Source organism: Tamandua tetradactyla, chromosome 10 (assembly GCF_023851605.1).
Source record: "Tamandua tetradactyla isolate mTamTet1 chromosome 10, mTamTet1.pri, whole genome shotgun sequence".
Lineage (NCBI taxonomy): Eukaryota > Metazoa > Chordata > Mammalia > Pilosa > Myrmecophagidae > Tamandua > Tamandua tetradactyla.
The window spans coordinates 22,016,308-22,034,504 of NC_135336.1; the positions used below are offsets into that span (position 1 = coordinate 22,016,308).

At 55.3% G+C, this 18,197-nt stretch overlaps 1 protein-coding gene across 5 annotated transcripts in view; it reads left to right on the top strand.

Moving 5' to 3' along the window:
• ADCY5 (adenylate cyclase 5) overlaps positions 1-18,197 on the top strand; it is a 148,513-nt gene that overhangs the window by 94,595 nt on the left and 35,721 nt on the right. For all 5 annotated transcript variants that reach the window (XM_077118133.1, XM_077118129.1, XM_077118132.1 and 2 more), the window contains 5 exons: positions 7,500-7,611; positions 9,065-9,192; positions 11,229-11,387; positions 12,289-12,430; positions 14,516-14,653. In XM_077118133.1, the coding sequence (XP_076974248.1) occupies positions 7,500-7,611; positions 9,065-9,192; positions 11,229-11,387; positions 12,289-12,430; positions 14,516-14,653 (679 nt within the window). The remainder of the gene's footprint in view (positions 1-7,499; positions 7,612-9,064; positions 9,193-11,228; positions 11,388-12,288; positions 12,431-14,515; positions 14,654-18,197) is intronic.

Here is an 18,197-nt window from a genome sequence, read left to right on the forward strand (position 1 = left end):
CTGACTGGTTCACATCCCAGCTCTGCAAGGATCTGTGGGCACGGTGACATTCTGAGCCTCAGTTTCATCTTCTGCAAAATGGGGATAGTGATGTCCATTTGTTCATCCACTTGACTAATGTTTTACCTCTTCCTATGTCTCTGGTGACCTCCAGCCCATGCTCCCTGAGCAGCAGAGACTTAGCTAGAGGCAGGGAATAGAACGTGGATTAAGATTGGCACTGTCTGATGTCAAAAAGTCCACCTTCTCTTAGGAAAGTCACACTGAACAACTAATTAATCCGTAAATACTGAATTTATCCTGTGCTTGTCTCCCACCAGACACTCTGCATGAGGAGGGGTGGAGTAGTGATCCAGGCAGACCTGGACTTTGCATTTGAGCGGGGTACAGAAGTTAAACAACTTTCACTTGTTATTTTATTCAAATTGCGATAAAAGCCACAAAGGAAGAGAGTCTGTAAATAGGGGGCCCAGCCTGGCTCCAGGCGCTCCTTGCAGGGCTCCTGGGGTTAGATGAGGCAGTGAGTGCAAAGACCCCAGCCCAGTGCCTGGTTTGCAGGGGATGGCTGCAGAGTGGCTGCATTGTAAGGGTGGGCAGGCTACTGGGCAGGGGGTCAAGGTCAGGTAATCCAAGCCCCAGTGGTTTCAGGGGGCAGGGAGATGCCCCAGCCAGGCAGGAGAAGGCTCAGCAGGATTTTCTGCTTGCTCAGGGGCCTCCAGCTGAATGAGGGTGGCCCCACTCCCCCTTGGCCTGTTCCCTGGCTAGAGCTCCTTATATTTTACAAGCCGTAGGATTGGAGGTGGCGAGAGATCATTCTAGACACTGCTTTCTGTATGAAGGGAGGAAGGCCGCGTCCTCCAGAGGGCGCTTGGACCCTGCCAAAGAAAGAAAGGGCGTTGGTGGTCAGGCTGTACATCCGGACCCCCAGAGCTGAGGGTGCAGTGGATGGGTGGTTCTTGGTTCAGAGCCCTATTCTCAGGGACCCAGGGACCCTGCAGGGCTGGAGCCAGGGTCCTGGCTGAGGAGCTGCTGACCCTAGTATGGGTATGAGGTGACCCATCAGGGCAGGGGTGTTGGGTTGGGGGAGGGAGGAGGGGAGAAGGGAGGAATACCCGGTTCTCATCCCTTCCTCCCCTCATCCCTTCTCTGTCCCCAGTCTCTCCCTAACTTCTCCCCTCTTTTCCCCTTTTAAGGTTATTATCTCTTCTCCTCCTTCAAGGACTTGGCTGCCTTCCCCAGGTCGCTGTGGCTAGCCGTGGCGTCTGGCTCAGCCGCAGTGTGGCTCTGAATTACAATGACCTCCCCACTCCTGCAGCGCTCAGAGAGCTCTGGGTGGGCTGTGCACCCTGGGGGCACCTGTTGGTCTCCAGGTACTTCCTGGCCTGCGGACCTGCGGTCCCGTAACTCCCCGCAGGCCTGTCTCAGACCCGGTATGGGTAAGAAGAGTGTTCTGGATTCTACCCCTACACCAGTGATAGATAAAGTGGTTTTATATTATTTTATTCATACCACCAATAATTTCTGGGCCCCTACTCTTTGCTAGTCATAGCAAGGAGCAAATATAAAAGGCCCCTTCCTTTCTCCTTCCGGGGCCCCCGGCACCCCCAGCGAGGTGAGGGCTGAGCAGGGTGTTCTGGGGACAGCGGCTTGAGGTGGGGGAGCCCCCGGGGCTGCGTCTTGACAAAATGCCTGAGCTCGTCCTGGGTGGTGGAGTGGGTGTGCGTGGGGAACGGAGCCGGCGGCCAGCCAGGACTCGTTCTTTTAACTTTCTGGACTCAAAACGGTGGGCACCGGGGGTAGACCGGAAGGGTGAGAAAGGCGAAGGGCAGGGAAGGAACTGGCAGGTTGAACATGTCAAGTTATGTCTTTGAAAATACCCCAGTCAGTAATGGGCCCAGTAAAATCACCTGGAGATTTGTGATTCTGATTCTGATAAAAGTTCAGACATGAGAAACACTGGGGTAAGTCGAGGTAAACATGAAGATGGAAGGGCTAGACCCAGGGCCTACATTATGGGTATTTGGTTTTGACCCTTTAAAAACAAACACAGAGTGTGTTTTCTTTGTAGACAAATTGGAGAATCAGAGCAGTATACAGAAGGAAATAAAAGGCACCCGAAGTCTCAGCACCCAGAGGTCAGGAACCGCTGGCTGACGTGGTCCCTCCTCCTTCCCTAGTCTTTCGTGATTCTGTAAGCACAGGTAGCTATGGGATTCCCACACTGTGGACGGCAGAGGTAGGATTTGGATGGGCAGAGAGAAGACAGCAGGAATTCGGGTGGACAGCTGAGTCTACATGAGATCATGAAACCTGGCAAAGCGCGTTCAAGAATATTCCTTGAGCCCCACTCCCCCCTGTGCCCAGTCCTTTCAGCCAAGCCCCTCTCTTAGACTCCCTTTTTGAAAGGAAGGTGTCTCTTCTTTTCCCATCTCTGTGAGAATGGAAAGGGCACAGCTGACCTGGGGCAGATTCTCTCTGTTGGTGGAATCTGTGCAGATATCCGGTGTGTCTGGCACGCTCTCTTTGCCCTCTCCCCCTTTTCCTTCCCAAGCTTACACCTCAGAGAGTTCTCTGGCAGCTCCGGCCTTTCTCTCATCTTTTTCTCCCACCCTTTGGAAAACACCCAGTCTGTTCTCAGCCAGGTGTTAATAAGACCACAGCCTCATTGTGCTAATTCACCTGATGGATGTGAACGACTCATTGTTCCTCCTTTACCTTACCAGGGGCTCCAATCCCAAGATCTCTACAGCTTGTGACTTGGAGCAAATGGAGGGCAGCCTGAAGGGGCACCTGTCTTGGTCTAGATGTAGAGGCATTCCCACCTTTGGCTTCTCAGGCTATAGGCTAGGGCCTCCAGGGGGCTTCCTGCCTGCTCCCCCAGGCCCCTTAGCTCCTGCTAACCTTCCTTGTAGCTGGGCTGAGACCCTGCTTTATTTGCTTCCCTTCCCCCCACTCTGTGACCTCGACTTCCCCAGGCCCTTGCCCCTTCTCGGCCCCACTCTATCAGATGGTTTGCATCTTGGTGGCATTTCTTTCTTCTTGATTAAAAAACTGTTTTTTATTAGGGAAGTTATAGGTTTATAGAAGAATCATGCATAAAATACCGAGTTCCCATATTTGGTAGCATTTCTTGAGCTCCCTCCCTCCCAGCCTAGCACAGTTGTGAACGCAGAGCAGGAGCTCCAGCAATGGGGACCCGATGGGGAAATGCCGGGCGTCAGAGGAGGACGTCGTCAGCTCTGCCCTCTTGCCCAAATCACGAAGAGAATGCAGGTCCTGGGTGTTGAGGGATGCTGCTAGGTGTGACTCCTTCACTCGGACCTCCACAGAGCAGCATGGTCAGACTCAGACAGCCTCATAAAGTTGCAAGACCTGTTGGCAGCAAGAGGGGAGAACAGGGAGGTGATGCACCTAACAAAAGAGGCATGCTGGTAAAGCTGAGCTGAAGCTGCCTGGGGAGGTCGTAATTGGGATGAAATGTCTCCCTCTTGCCTCTGGAAGAGAAAGCAAGAGAAGGTGATTGATAGATGGCAGGCAATTAAGGAGGAGAGCTCAGCCAGAGCAGGCCCTACCCCAGCTTCTGTGTGCCTGCCGTGAGGGCCTGATGATGTTGCCAAGAGCTCTCAAGTGTGAGCTGATGGGTGAATTAGCGCCTTACTGCAGGTCTGGGCCCAGCCCCGCGTCGTAAGGTGGCCTTCAGAATCACCCAGGAGCAGATCAGAGAATCCTGGCCAAGGGAACAGATAGTCTTGGATGTACCTTGTAAATTGGAGCAGCCTCCTGCAGTGACACTCACTCAGCAGAATCCTCCTCCAGAGCCGCAGAGAAATAGGACTGTGCCTCTGACAGGAGGGTGAGGGAATGTGGAGGCAGGAGTTTCCATAAATGTATGGAAGGTGCTGTGTCAGGGTTCGGTGAGGACCTTGGAGACCCAGTCCCAGCTGACACTGGCTCGGAAGCCCTGCTTTGCTTCTCCCTGGCTGGCTGGCTGGTTCGGCCACACCACACCAAGGAAGGGAGCCACCTGTCTGATGCCGAAAGGCCTGGAGTGAGGGTCAGGTTTCCCGAGCCACCGGGAGGCTCATGAAACACGCACGTTGTTCCCCACGCCCCCTGGTCCAGAAGCAGGAGGCATCTGCGCCCACTCGGGGGGTGCTTGGGGCCCTGCCCGAGATCATAGGAAGCACTCACAATTTGGTGTCCATGGTCCTGCCCCCTACTTGCTCCGAAACCATGAACACGCCTCTTCCACTCAACAAATAACATATTAGGCACCTACTGTATGCTGGACATTTTGCTGGGGGCATGGTTGGGAGTGGACTGGGCAGTTGGGGGCAAGGCGGACCTGGCCTGCCCTCGCTCGTTCACTCATTCATTTGGCAAATTTATTGAGTGCCAGATTCTGTGCTAGGGGCTGGGACATAGCAGTGAATCAAAAAGACAAAAATCCCTCCCTCAAGGACTTTCCCCTCTAGTGGGGGAGACAGAGGGCCATGATAAATAATAACAATTATAGTATAGTAAGTGGTGAAAAGTGCAACGAAGAAAAATAGAGCAGGGAAGGGAGCTAGGCGAGTGAGAGGGGTTGCAAATTTAAATAGTGTAGTCAGGGAAGCCCCATTGAGAGGGCGACAGTTCATCGGCTGCATATTAGAATCACTTGGGAAGCTTAGAATAAAACAGAAGGGAACAAAAACGATCCATAGCAGGGCCCCACCCCAGACCAACTGAATCAGAACCTCTGGGAGTGGGGCTCCGGAGCTTCTTTAAGTAAAAGCTCCCCAGGTCATTCTGACGGCACCAGCTAAGCCCAGCTGCTCTGGTGGGATACAGGATACTGGGGAAAAGCAGAAAAGTGCCCTCCAAGTCCCAGTGTGGCCATCCGTGGGGTAGGAAACATGATCACGGACCTGTCCAACTCGTAGGGCGCAGAGGGTGCCTCAACCGGCAGAGGGCCGTTCCGGGGGGAACCCAGGAGTCAGCCTGCGGGGCCCTGCACCCACACCTCTGGGTCGCATGCATCTGCCTCGTGTTCCGGGGCTGGGCCTCCTCCCCGCGCCTCCTCTGCTCAGTGCTGTGGGTCGTCTTGCCCCATGGCAGTGCTGGCCCCTGCCAGGTTAGGGGACCTTTCCCTTCTGTCAGCGGGTCCCTTTTGCCGCCTGTCCGCAGACCTGAGGTGGAACAGCTGCAGGCCTGGGGTCTGCCAGCCGAGGGGACACATGCTGAGCCTGTGTCTAGACCCACTTGCAGCTGGCCCGATCCTGAAGTCCCTTGGTTTTGATTTCCTGAGAGTTCAAACAGAATTTCTCCAGCTTTGTAGCCGGTGCCTTCACACAGTCTGCGAGACCTGCCCCTCCTTCCCGAGCGGAGCGGTCGGCCTCCCGCGAGGCTGGGAGGTGGAAGCTGGGCCAGGATGGGGTCTGCCTTCAAACTGCCAGGGAGCTGGGATCAGCATCCGGGGCACCCAGCTCCCCCTCCCCAGCTCTTCTCACCCCCTGGGATGCCGAGCACCCACGCAGCACCCCCTCTGTGCGTGGGCAGAAGCCTGTCTGCCATGTCAGACGTCAGCATCAAAGCTCCACGGAAAATTCCACACTCCCTTTCATCCTCCCAGCCCACCCCTCCCAGGGCTGCCCACTCGGGACCCACTTGTCTGCTGCTCAGCCCTGAGTCCTGTGACCAACCAGGTTGTGTTTTGCTCTCTCCCCTCTGTTCTTCCTCTTTCTAGTCTTTTCTTCTCTTCCCCCAAATTGTTTTGTCTCTCATCCCTGCCCCCCCCCCCCCATTTCTCCCACTCTTTAGCATCGTCCTGCGCTTGCTTCTGCTGACCGGGCTGGGGTCAGCGTGGCCGGAGGAGCCTGGATACAAGGAAAAAGCGCAGGGCTCTGGGTGTGGGGCTCGCTCGCCTACTTTTCTTTGGGCACGGAACAGCCTGGCTAAAGCCGAGGGACATTCTTCCTGGTGGCCCCGCCTGTTTCCGCCTCTTCCCCATGGTCTGCCTTGTGTGAGCTGCTGGGAGTGCCTGCTCCGTGTGAAGTCCTGTCCATGCCCCTGCTAACGGGGCTGCAGCAGCCTAGTGTGAACCCACGCGTGGCAGACCACAGATGCCCCTTTACCTCTCTCTGAGGCCCAGTATAGAATGCCTGACATTGATTTATGCTTTGATTCGTTGAAGATGACCGAATGGCCTGCAGAGAGAGCATAATATCTTAGGTTCAAATCCTGGGCTGTGGAGCCAGGTGGCCTGTGTGACCTTGGGCAGGTGGTTCAATCGTTCTGTTCCTCAGTTTCCCCACCTGTAAAGTGAGAATTCTAACCTCATGGGGTGGTTGTGAGGCTTACATGACTTTAACAGCTTAGAATAGTGCCCAGCACACACATTTAAAATAAAGTAACAAAAAATGTTTAATTTTACGTTCTTAATTTAAAAAATGAGATTGTCATTCTCAAGTCTAAGCAGTCCCCGGGGTATGGTGGACAGAGCACACGGCCCTGGAGGAAAACCCCAGTCGTGCCGTTTCCTCACTCTGCAGGCTCTGGTACTCGGCCTCTCAACTTTAAAGCAGAGCAACCAGCTCCCTCTTGCAGGGTTGTCTGGAGGACTCGGTGAAATGACAGATGGGAAGCTTCCGGCTCAGTGCTTGGCCACTGGAAAGTCTCTGTCCGTGAAGGTTATTGTAGTTTTGCGTCCATTTTAAGAAAAAAAAAATCTAGAGACCTGGACACATTCTGACCTTGCGGCCTTACCTCTGGCAGTCTGTTATGAAAGAAAAGGAAGGTGTCTTCAATGTGGGGAACGTGAGCCACAGAAACGGGTCAAGTTCCCTGACTCACAATGCAGGGACCGGCTGGTGCCCATGACGGTGCCCCCGGGGTGGGGCTGGTGGGCCAGGGATGGTTTCTGGAGGTGCCTAACTGGCTGGTGTCTTCATTTCTCTCCTCCGTGGGTCACTTTTAGTCTGTCCCTTCTAGAGAACTCTTGGATGGAGGGCTTGGGGTTTGATTGGGGTCAGATTCTTTTGCAGCTGGGGCTGGGAAGTGAGCCCTTCAGTGCCGCTATCCTAGCGTGAGGTGCTTTCCGGAGCAGACGAATGAAAGGCCCAGGCTCAGCCACGTGGAGAGGGTGGCTCAGAGGTCCAACAGAGGCAGGCCCGAGAGGCAGCACCGAGAACTTGGGGGGCAGAGCAGGGAGGAGGGCTGTATTCTGGTCCTAGTCAGTCCCTTGTTCATGCCAAACTCAGGCAGACATGCTCGCGCTTCTCACAGCCCTTCCACCCTCTTTTCCTCTGGGGTAGAAGCGAGGTGCTGTCAGAGTCCAGGAAGGTGCTGGTGAGTGGAGGGCTGGAATGGCCTTTCCCAGCCAGTGGGGAGAGGCTGGCATCTTGGCTCTCCAGGGTGAGGGCCTCTTTGTCCCTTACCCAGCAGCCTTTTGAAGCCCGAGGAGCCCCGGGCTGGGCTTCCTACCTCATGGGGTCTTTCTCCTCCACCTGTGTCCCCAGCATCCTGTTTGCTGACATCGAGGGCTTCACCAGCCTGGCCTCCCAGTGCACCGCCCAGGAGCTGGTCATGACCCTCAACGAGCTCTTTGCCCGCTTTGACAAGCTGGCTGCGGTGAGTCCCCTTGTCCCCAGGTCCCCATCTGCCCAAACCTGGCCTGGAAGGTGGCCTGACCTGGGCTGCTTGAGGGTGGGCACCATGGCCAAGAACCCCCTGAGCCCCTGGGACGGGCTCCCTGCTGCTGGGGACTCATGATGGGCTGTGACTGTGTGTTCATGTGCCCCGTGCCAGCCTTTCAGATTGTCCTTTGTCATCCTCAGGGAGAGTATGGGTAACCCTCCGTGCCCATGTATGTAGAGCCCAACCCCCCAGAGGAATTTCCTTTCAGCTGGAGGTAGGGTGGGAGGGTGAGGAGTAGGTGCCATAGAGACATTTTCCTGATGAGGTTGGCCCAGAGTGGTAAGAGAGTAAGTCTGAATCCCCCACTGACCTGTGGGCAGCCCTGTGCCTCCCACCAGAAGCTTCCAGAAAGAAAACTCATCAATTTTTGGACAAGTTGGGAATAACACCCCACAGCTCAGAATGGTGAACAACATGTTCATCAGTGAAGTCACTTCGCCGTCCTTTTCCAGCTTTGTGGCTTTGGGTGAAGCTCTAGGCCTTCTGTTGAGTCATTATACAGAAGGGGCCATTTACTGCAATTTCCACCAATTTGTGGGCCTGGTCCGCTTGGTTGCCAAGAGGCTGGTACTCCTGAGGGCATCAGGTTGGTGGGCCTCACGCCCAGCCCTCAATGATTGCTTTTAGCACTGACCCCCGTGGAGGTGGAGGGGAGCCCGCTTGGCACTTGGGCATGGGACGGCCTCAGAGTCCAGGCCACAGGGACACTGGGGGTCCAGGGTCCTGGCTTTGTGGAATACTTTCAGGGAGCAGGATTTGGACAGCTCATAACTGACGATTAATTACAGCCCCTCCCAATCCCCATTCTGGGTTGTCCTGCTGAGTCCAGTACTGGGCAGGAGCAGTGGGCAGGTACGTCCGGTCCGCTGGGCCTTAGCACACCTGTGCTCTCCGGTTTAGTAAAACTCCTCGTGATGCAAATGTCAGGCAGACCTAAAGCTGAGGGTCAGGTGAGCATGGGGTCAGAGGCCCTTTCTGCCTCAGGCTTTTGGTGAGAACAGAAGAGCCAGAAAATTGTTGTAGAATCTTAGGCCGAGATTCGCAGTCCCTCCTCCAGGTGGCTTGGATTGGGATCGGGGCGCCTTCCTCCAGCTGGCAAGTCTGTTGGACTTGTTGAGCCGCCGTGGACCGATTAGATGGGTGCAGTGGCTCATTAAAAGTGAGTCCCGAGCTGGGGAGGCTGGAATGCGTGCCCGGCCTGCCCCCCACCCTCCCACCCCCACAGTCCCCGGCTGGGATCTCGCATAGTTCTGGCACTGGTTCTGTGCTCGCTGCCCTAAAAGGCAAGCTATTCCACGCATGGGGTGAATCTCTTTGCTTTCCGTTGGCATCCCTCCCACTCCTCTTCCCTACTATTTTTAATTTTTTAAATTAATTTGTTTTCCAGGAGAATCATTGTTTACGCATTAAGATCCTGGGGGACTGTTATTACTGCGTCTCTGGGCTGCCTGAAGCGAGGGCCGACCATGCCCACTGCTGCGTGGAGATGGGCATGGACATGATCGAGGCCATCTCGTAAGTGCCCGTCTCCAGGTGGACTGTCCGGCAGCGCCAGGGCCCGGCTGACCGGCTGGCTGCCTGGGTGGGACCTATGGAGGCAGGACCACCCGGCCAGGTGTGAGGGTTGATGTGCATCTCCAGGCTCCGTGCTTTCTCCTGAGCATCCGTGACCCAGACCAGCCGGGGAGGATTTCTCCCAGGGAAGGATGGGCTCTGCAGGCTCAAGGTCTGCAGGAGGGTGACAGGTTCCCTCTCCAGGAGAGGAGGAGAGACTGGCATTTGTGCCATGTGTTGTACGCCGCACTCCATTAGAAGCCACGAGCTCCATTTCTTCCCAAAAGGGAAAAGTTGAACTTCTTGAGAAGGGTTCACCGGCTCCCTGTGTAAACCTGTCAGGTGGTGGGGATTCAAACACAGGGGCTCCCATTTTAAGAGAAGAGATCCTTTGTGTGAGCAGTAGCATAAAGAATCTTTTGGCCAGTTCTTAATTACCACTGCTGGCCGTGAAAGGAGACCTGGTCATTTGAAAAACCCGGATCACCAAAATTTTCATGGAAGCAGGTCAGAGATTGCAGCCAGATTCAACGACCTTGGACTTGAGAACTAGCCTAGGTAGGGACAAAGGAAAAGCCACAGAGGGCAAGTCAGATGTCAGAGGGGCTGGTAAAGGGTTTGGCTGGGTCCATTTGGTTTGTCCCCAGTTCCATTGGATGACATCTACAGAGTCCCACTGCATGCTTGGGGTGGACAGTCAGCCCTTTTTCCCAGAAGTCCTGTGTCTGTTGAGGGAGAGAGGCCAGTACACTCATTGCTCTAATACAAGGAATGTCGTGTGAACCCCACAAAGTAAGAGAAGCAGAATATTGTGGGAGGACCGAGGAGGAGGCGATTGATTCCAGTTGTGGGCATCAGGCTAGGCTTCATGGAGGAGGTGGCCTTGGAGTTAAGTCAAAAAGGTAGAATGAGATTTCATCAACCAAGCAAGTCAAAGGCATTGTGGATGGAAGGGACAGCTTGAGTGAAGGTTGACCCCCAAGACGAGAGAGATGGTGGATGACATAAATCTTCCCTGAGCTGTTGGTCTCTCACTGGTAGGGTGTGGAGGGTGGGGAGTCTGTATGGTGGGCCTGCCTGTTGAGCCAAGTCAGGGTGCTGGAGTGGGGGTGGGCATGTCAAGGACCCTAAAATATGCAAATGTTTATACCCCCTCAGCACCTGCACCCTCTTCCCAGACCTGACAGACCTGGGCAGGTTCCCAAAGAGCCCCAGACATATATACCTGGAAATGTATAGCTTCCTTCCCGCTTCTCTCCCACCACCTCCCGGGGTGAATGGTTAGGAGTGAGCATCCACTGGGGAGCCCTAGGAATGCAGTGCCTGTGGTGTGGACTGGGACCCTGAGGGCATGGAGCCCTGCACTCGCCGGGGTGCCTGAGCAGGACATATATTCTCTCTTGAAACCTAACCACCCTTCTCCATATATCCATATGCTGAGGAAGCAGCGATGTGGATAAATCCGTCATACAGATAACCCAAAAGCTGTTTCTGTCTTACGCCTAGGAGCATTCTGTGAATGGGGTTTGGAGTGGTTGTAACTTCCCGTTTGGTTCACTAACAGTTTGGTTGTAACTTTCCCGTTTGGTCTCCACTAAAGGGTGTTTGCATTTTCTGAGCACAGTTCACCGGACAAAGGGAGTGATAGCCAGAGGTGCCCTAGTGGAGGCAGGCAGTGGGGACCCCGGTTTCAGTGTGCGGGCACCTCGCCATCTTGTGGCCAAACTAGGAAACTGCGCGTCACGACTCCTAACCCAGGAGGACCAGGACCCAGGACCGAGCACCTGCGGCCTCCGCCCTCTCCCCAGCCCTGGCAGCCACCGTCGCGTAGAACGGGGCCCCGACTCTATGTATTTGGGCTGGAAGGGAAAGAAATGCCTCTTTGACCCCTGCCCCTTCCAATGCCAGGGGTGGCTCCCCGCCACGCCGCGGCGCCTGCCCCACGCCCTGTGCCTGGCCCCGCCCCTCTCCCAGCCTCACCCCTGCTCCATCCCCAGGTTGGTCCGGGAGGTGACGGGGGTGAACGTGAACATGCGCGTGGGAATTCACAGCGGGCGAGTCCACTGCGGTGTCCTTGGTCTCAGGAAGTGGCAGTTCGATGTCTGGTCTAACGACGTCACCCTGGCCAACCACATGGAGGCTGGAGGCAAGGCGGGGTGAGTGCGCCCGCCCCGGGGCCGCGCCGCGCCAGCCCTCGGCGTCCCCCCCCACCCCAGCCCCACCGGGCGTGGCCCCCTTGAAGAGGTGCGGCTGGGCGGGGAGGGAGGCCAGCAGCACCTTGGGGTGTGGGGTTGGCAGAGATTAAGGAGGAAGTCCTCTGTTTGACCAGTTACTTGCAGCAAACCACGGGCAAGGTGTGGTCTGGGAGGCCAGATTGTAGGGGGCAAGTTGTCAACTTGCAGGGTGCTTTCACCTGTTTGCACAAAAAATGGTGGCTTATGAGATGCAGGAGGTATGGTAGAGCTCTGGGAGAGGGAGGAACCACTGAGGATTTCTGGGATGGCCAGAACACAAAGGAGATGGAAAGTGGAACCAGCCAGGATGGCAGGGTAGGTTAGGACAGAGAAGGATGGTGAGGGCGGGCCAGGGGCAGGGGAGTTGCTGGGCTAATGGGATGGAGTGAGGAAAGGGGACAGATCTGGGGAAACACAGCGTTCCCAAGGAATCACTGCAGAGCAGATGGCCTTAGGGGACCAGGAGGAGAAGCAGTGCCTGTGTTAAGATAGGTCTGAATGCCAGGCTGGGGACTTTGGACTCAGTCCTCTAGGCAGTGGGGAGGGAGACATTGCTGCAAATTTACAAGACAGGAGGCAGCGTTCTCCTGGGCAGGGTGAGGGGCGTGAGGGCGTGGCTGCAGTGAGGGGAGCAGGCAGGGGCCATCTTCTTAATCATTCGAAGGATATCCTTTGGGGTAGGGATGGGGCTTGTGTTAGTACTTGAGCCAGCGCTTGGGGCCCTGGGATTTGAGTCGGAATTGAGTCCGGAATTGGAGCGTGGGTCTGCAGAGGGGCTGGAGTCCTGACTCCCTGTTGTCTGCCCTTCCCGCCCCGCCTGTAGACGCATCCATATCACCAAGGCCACACTCAACTACCTGAACGGCGACTACGAGGTGGAGCCAGGCTTGGGGGGCGAGCGCAACGCCTACCTCAAGGAGCACAGTATCGAGACCTTCCTCATCCTGCGCTGTACCCAGAAGCGGGTGCGTGCGGCCGCAGCCCGGGGGCTCCAGGCTTTGGGGGAAAGAAGCATTTCCTTGGCCTGCTGCCCCCTTCTCCTCCTCTTCCACTTTCCTTGAGTAAAGTCATAAATTCCGTGTGCACTTGTGGTTCCTGCATCTTGGGCCTGTCCTGAGCACTAGAGTGGCCCCGCAAAGGCTAACGGCAAAGAGCAAAATATTTTCACTTTGCTCCTGTTGCAAAACTGCAACAGGCCTCGCTGCAAAGAAAGGTAGCAACAGTACATCAGGAGGCCACGAGATGGCAACGAAGCATCGAGGAAATCTGTCCATACCATTTAATTTCTCTCCATTTCTTTCCTTTTCTTTGCCTTTTACTAGGTGGATATTTGTCCTTATTTACCTCTCTCTGTTTTGGATGTCAGTGTGTATCTTTGCATGTTCCTCTCTGTTTTTGTTTTTGGAACCTCTGTCTTTTCCTCTGTTTTACTTCCTAGTCTCTTTCTGGTTCCTCCTTTTGTCTGAGCCCAGGCTTGCCACAATATACAGTGGACTTATTAGCAGACTTCAGTGGTCTATTTTTAATAGTGTCATGTTCTATGATTTTAATTTTTAAAGCAAATGAAGAGAACATTTTCTATTTCTCCCTAGATTAAAATGCCGTTCTCTTATGCACATTTCAGCTGAATTTTTCTGATGGTCAATGTCCTTTGGTAGGGAAAAGCTTCCCTGTTCCTTACCTAAGAAGTCAGACTAAAGACAAAATTAAGCTGTGAGAAAACTTCAGAGAATCTCTTGGATGACAGCAAAAACAGATTTTTGGATAAGGGAGGCAGGGCCCCCACCCCAGGGGGCATCACTGGGACCCCCTGTCCGGGCCCAGCGCAGCCCAGGGTCCTGGCAGAAGGGGCCCTTGGAGGTGGCAGAGGGGCAGGAAGACGCAGGGCGCTTTGGGAAGAGCCCTTAATGGCTTAATTAACCCATTTTTAGACATCATGCACTTGTTATTTGGCTAGGGCGTAAAAGAACAGAAATCCCCCGTTCTGTTTCCAATTCCCACCTTCCCTCCCCTACCCGAGTTAAGGACTCACCCTCAACCCTGGGATCACTGGGTTGTTGTTTCCCCAGCTTGAGAGGTAGGCCAGAAAGGAAGAAATGGAGACAGAAAGTGAGCCGCCAGCGGTGTCAACAGAATCGGGCTGACTGTCCCCCCTCCGCATCCCCTTCTCCGATGGCCTCTGTCCTCCTGCTCAGTGAGCGGGGAAAGGGAGGTCTACCGAAGTCTCTCAGTACCTCCCGCCTTCACCTCTTGCTGTCGTGTGGATGGATGGACAGACAGACAATGGATGCTGGGGAGTGTGTCGGCACACATTTAACTGGCTGAGTCTCTGTGAATTTGTACAATGTGTTTCAGCCCTTGAATTTCATGATTTAAATGACCCGGTCCTCTCCCCTCCCTCCCTGCTAGAACTTGCCTGTTTAGCCACAGCTGGATGGAGACGGTATTCCCAGGTCTTCTGTCCTTCCATTGTACACCTGAGCCCCGTCAGATCCAGGCTCAGCCCCCCCCCCCCCCAGGCTGAAGGTGGAGACTGCCCTGCCTCAGTTTACCAACAGCAAGCTCTGGGCTCCCCTTCCCACTGAGCCCACCCCCCCCCACCCCCCGGAGGAGGAAGCACAGTGCTGTGTCCCCAGGGGCAGCCTTTGTGACTGAGGGGAGGTGGGGGCAGGTCATCAGCACTGGTTTTGAGCAGATCTAGGGACAGAGTCTTGTGATCAGTTGTAGGGAGAGTTCTATGCCAGTGACGGATGTTCCCAAGCTCCATGGCTTTCTCACACAACCAGCCCTTGTTGTCCTGTTCAGCCGCTCCAACCCGGGCCAGCCAGGGCTGCATTTGGGCAGTTTGAGGGGATGTAGGAGACTGCGGGGCAGAGGGAGGGGTTGTTCTAGGATCTTGGCAGATCTCTGTGCTCCAGGGCTGTGGAGAGAAGAGAGGGGCAGCTGCCTTGGTCCCTTGCCTTGTTGCTGAGGGGAAAGAGAAACTCCCCGCTTGGGCTCCTCTGATGGACCCCTGTGCGCAGGCTGATGCTTCTCCGTTGCTCTCCCAGAAAGAAGAGAAGGCCATGATTGCCAAGATGAATCGCCAGCGAACCAACTCCATCGGGCACAACCCACCCTGGGGGGCCGAGCGCCCCTTCTACAATCACCTGGGCGGCAACCAGGTCTCCAAGGAGATGAAGAGGATGGTGAGTGGCTGGGGCCGAGGGGAGAACAGTCCACACCGAGGGCTGGGCAGGCGCCTCCTGTTGGCTGAGGACATAGGAAGATCCGTAGAAGGAAAAACTTGGAGTGGGGGGGCTCACCCCAACTTTGCACTTCTGGCCCTAGGCTCCTTCCTTGAGCCCCATTATCTCTTGGCATGCCTAATTTGGCTTAGGAATGGAGCAGTGAGTCCCTTTACGCCCTCCCTCCTGGCTGCGCCTGCTGGCATAGCTAGAAGCTGACCCATCCAAATGAATTCTGGGTCCAGCTGACTCCTGGCAGTGTCTGGTGAGGTCCCTGGGAATTGGGTGGGTAGCAGGCCCCCTTCCAGCACCTACTGCGTTTCCCATGCAATTGAAACCACATCCTTCGGCTCGGTTGCCCAGAGACCATCCCGTGGTTTGGATGGTCCCCTTTGCCCTGTGCTGAGGGACATCCCCTGCTAATCCCGCCTTCTGGTGGGAAACTACAGGCTCAATGCATGGAGGCCGTGGAAGGGGATAGCGTCTCCTCTCCAGGACCTGCCTGCCTCAGGGACAGGTGCCTTCAGCCATGGCAGCCACACCAGGGCTTGGCTAACTCAGGGTGCCCTCACCACCTGGGTTATCAGATGTGATAGAAAGATGAGTTCAGGGGCTGGGAAGAAGAGGAAGAGGGATGAAAAGAAGTCAAGTGACAGCTGCAGTATTTTCTTTTGATCCGAAAGCTTCTCTTCTGCACATCAGATACGTTCCTCAGTTCAAAAGCAACTGTGATTCCTCCAGGTGGGAGGGGGTGGCGCGGAGGGAAGAAGTGCAGGGAAAAGCAGGAGGCCACTTTGTTCCCCCAGAGTCAGGGTGGAGGGATAAAGGCAAGGATGCAGACACTAGGATCCTGACGTTTGGGGTCTGTGGATCCGAGTACATTTAAGTTGCAGCAGGAGGGATTAAAGATAGACTCCAAGGGACAAGAACCAGCCAGGGGCCTGAAATAGGGGATGGTCTGGGGACCCAAGCTCTTTGCTAACTTAAAGTAGCAGATGACAAAGGTTTAAAGAAGACGTACAGGAGGAAAAAAAATAATCTAAATCAAGACATTCGAGTTTTAAATTTTGATGGTAGAGAAGCAGCTGGTGGGAGGTCAGCGTTACCGGGGCGTGGAGTCGGGGAAGCCCCGCCTTCCACCGAGGCTTTGAACTTGGACGCCCGCAGACCTGGCCAGTGTCTGCAGTGGGTTCCGGCCACTAGTCTCCCTGCCCCAAGGGCCGTCCGCAAAGCAAGGAGCAGCTGGCAGACCCTCGCTGTTCTCACCCCTTCCATGATCCCCTGCACAGTGTCCCACTTCACCGGGACGGTGAGGCTGAGGAGAAGGGGCGGAGGGAGGCACTTCAGCAGGTGGAAGGAACTAGAGGAAAGGGGAACAGACCGGAGGAAGGTAGTAAACAGAAGGGTGTGGGGGAGAGGGAAGTGCTGCTGGACAGCCCCGGGAGTTCTCGGAGAAACTGAGGCTTCAACCAAGGGCTGGATTCTTGACTCAGTCACAGGAAAGAATTCAAGGGCTAGTCAGGGAATTTAGTAAGCGCAGTGCAGGAGAGCCCCAGGAGTCCTCTGCTGGGTGCTGTAGAGTCCCAGGACTCAGAGAAGTTGAGACCGTGAAGGTTGTTGAGGCAGCCTCAGGAAAGAACTCGAGGACTAGAGAGTGTGTACAGCCAAAGAATCCCAGGACTAGCCAGTGTGTACAGCTTAAAACTTGAATGCGTAGCAAAAGTACATGCTCGAAGGGGGAATGCGCAGAGGCATTCTCCTAAGGAGAAGAAGTGGTCTGAGGTCGGGCTCCTCTTGCATTGTAAGGACTGGGAGAGGCCCTTCCCCCTCTGACTCTGCTAATAAGGGATTGATGAGCTGCACTTTTTACTGTTTTTCTTCCTCCCCCCGGGCTCTGACCTGAGTGAAGGCTAGGTGTGTGTGCACCGAAAGGAACTTCTTGTTATGAGTCTTAGGGTCACTCTCCCCTCCCTCCTTCCCTGTCTAACCTGCCTCAGAAGGGACAGATAGAGACACAGAAGAATAAGGCAGAGAAAGAGGAAGAAAAGGGAGGCAGAGAACTGGAGAGGAAGAAGAGAGAGTAGTCAGCAAGCAGGAAAGACGCCTGACAGTAAATCACTTTGTTTAAAATCCTTGGAAAGTGCCCCCCTCACCCCCCGTGGCATTTGGTATAAGCTGAAACTTCAGCTACTTCAGAGTCTCCACCGAGGCAGTCTGGACTATAAAACATTGGTTCGGCAGAAGTATTAATCATTGTTGGACAAGGAACCTTGGGAGACTTAGCAGAAGGGCTGTAGGTGGGGAAAGGACAGGCTTGGGGGAGGCTGGGGCTGCCGGAACGCCCCTTGGTGGATGTGAGCTGGATGTGCTAATTGCTTTGCCCACTGGAGGCTTTCAGGCTTTCAGAAGAGCAGGGTCAGGGATGACCTGTGTCTGTGGGAGAAGGGCCCCCCTCCTGGCTGTGCACAGTGTCACCTGAGGAGTCACAGTGCCCCAGCAGACCCTCTGGACTGCGGGATGGGGACAGGTTCCCTGGGCTGCCAGGCTGCGTTCCAGTGGGCGGGGCCCAGGTTCTCAAGGAAGACCAGTAGCGTCACCAGCACAAAGGGCCCAAACCTGAGCTCAGGGATAGTCAGCGTCACACCTGGCTTCCCCGGGGTGGGTGAGCTGAAGGGCCATGGCCTCTGCTTTTGCTCTCAGTCTAAGAGGGAGAAACTGGGAACCGAAGAGCACCCCTGAGCCAGCTCCCCAGGAACTGAACTGATAGTCCTCCCAGCCTGGCTGGGAGAAGTTCAGTTACTTGGTGAGGACCCTAGAACTAGTGAGGCAGGTGGTGGGACTGAGACTTGAGCTCAGTCTGCTGGACCGTGTTCTTAGTGAGCTTTTGCTTACAGACCAAAGTGTAGTCGGGACCAGTTGTTGATGCACTGTCCAACCCGATGCCGAGCTCTCGTGCCAACCCAGCACCCAGCATGGCTGGAATGGACAGATGGGAGGGAAAAATGGGCCCCCAAGACCAGCAGATGACCAGGGAGCACTGGAAAGAGTCAGAAACAGGTTTATTAAAAACACATCATATGCTTGAACTGTAGAGACGAGCGTCTGGATGATAGGACTTGGTGGTTCTCAGTCCCATGGGAAATCGTTGCTGGTTCATGCAGCGGAATCAAGTGGACCTGCCCCTGAGAGTATCCTGCAGAGGCTCCACTGCCCAGTTGTGTTGTGCTCCTGGGGACCTGGGAACAGCAGGGAACAGCTCCTGTCCCCTGGAGGGAGCATCCACTTGATGCTGAGTCCAGGCCCTGTAGTGAGGGCAGGCAGGGAACCTGGAGCACCAGAGGAAGGAGACACAACTTCTCCAGCCTAGGACTGGGACACTGAAGTGAGACGGGTCTTGCAGCCTGGAGGGAGGGCCTGGCCATTCTTAGAGGAGAAGGAGGAGAGGCAGGCTCGCCAGGTCAGACACCTGCCAGGATGGGCCAGGCAGGGGACAGGAGGGGGCAGC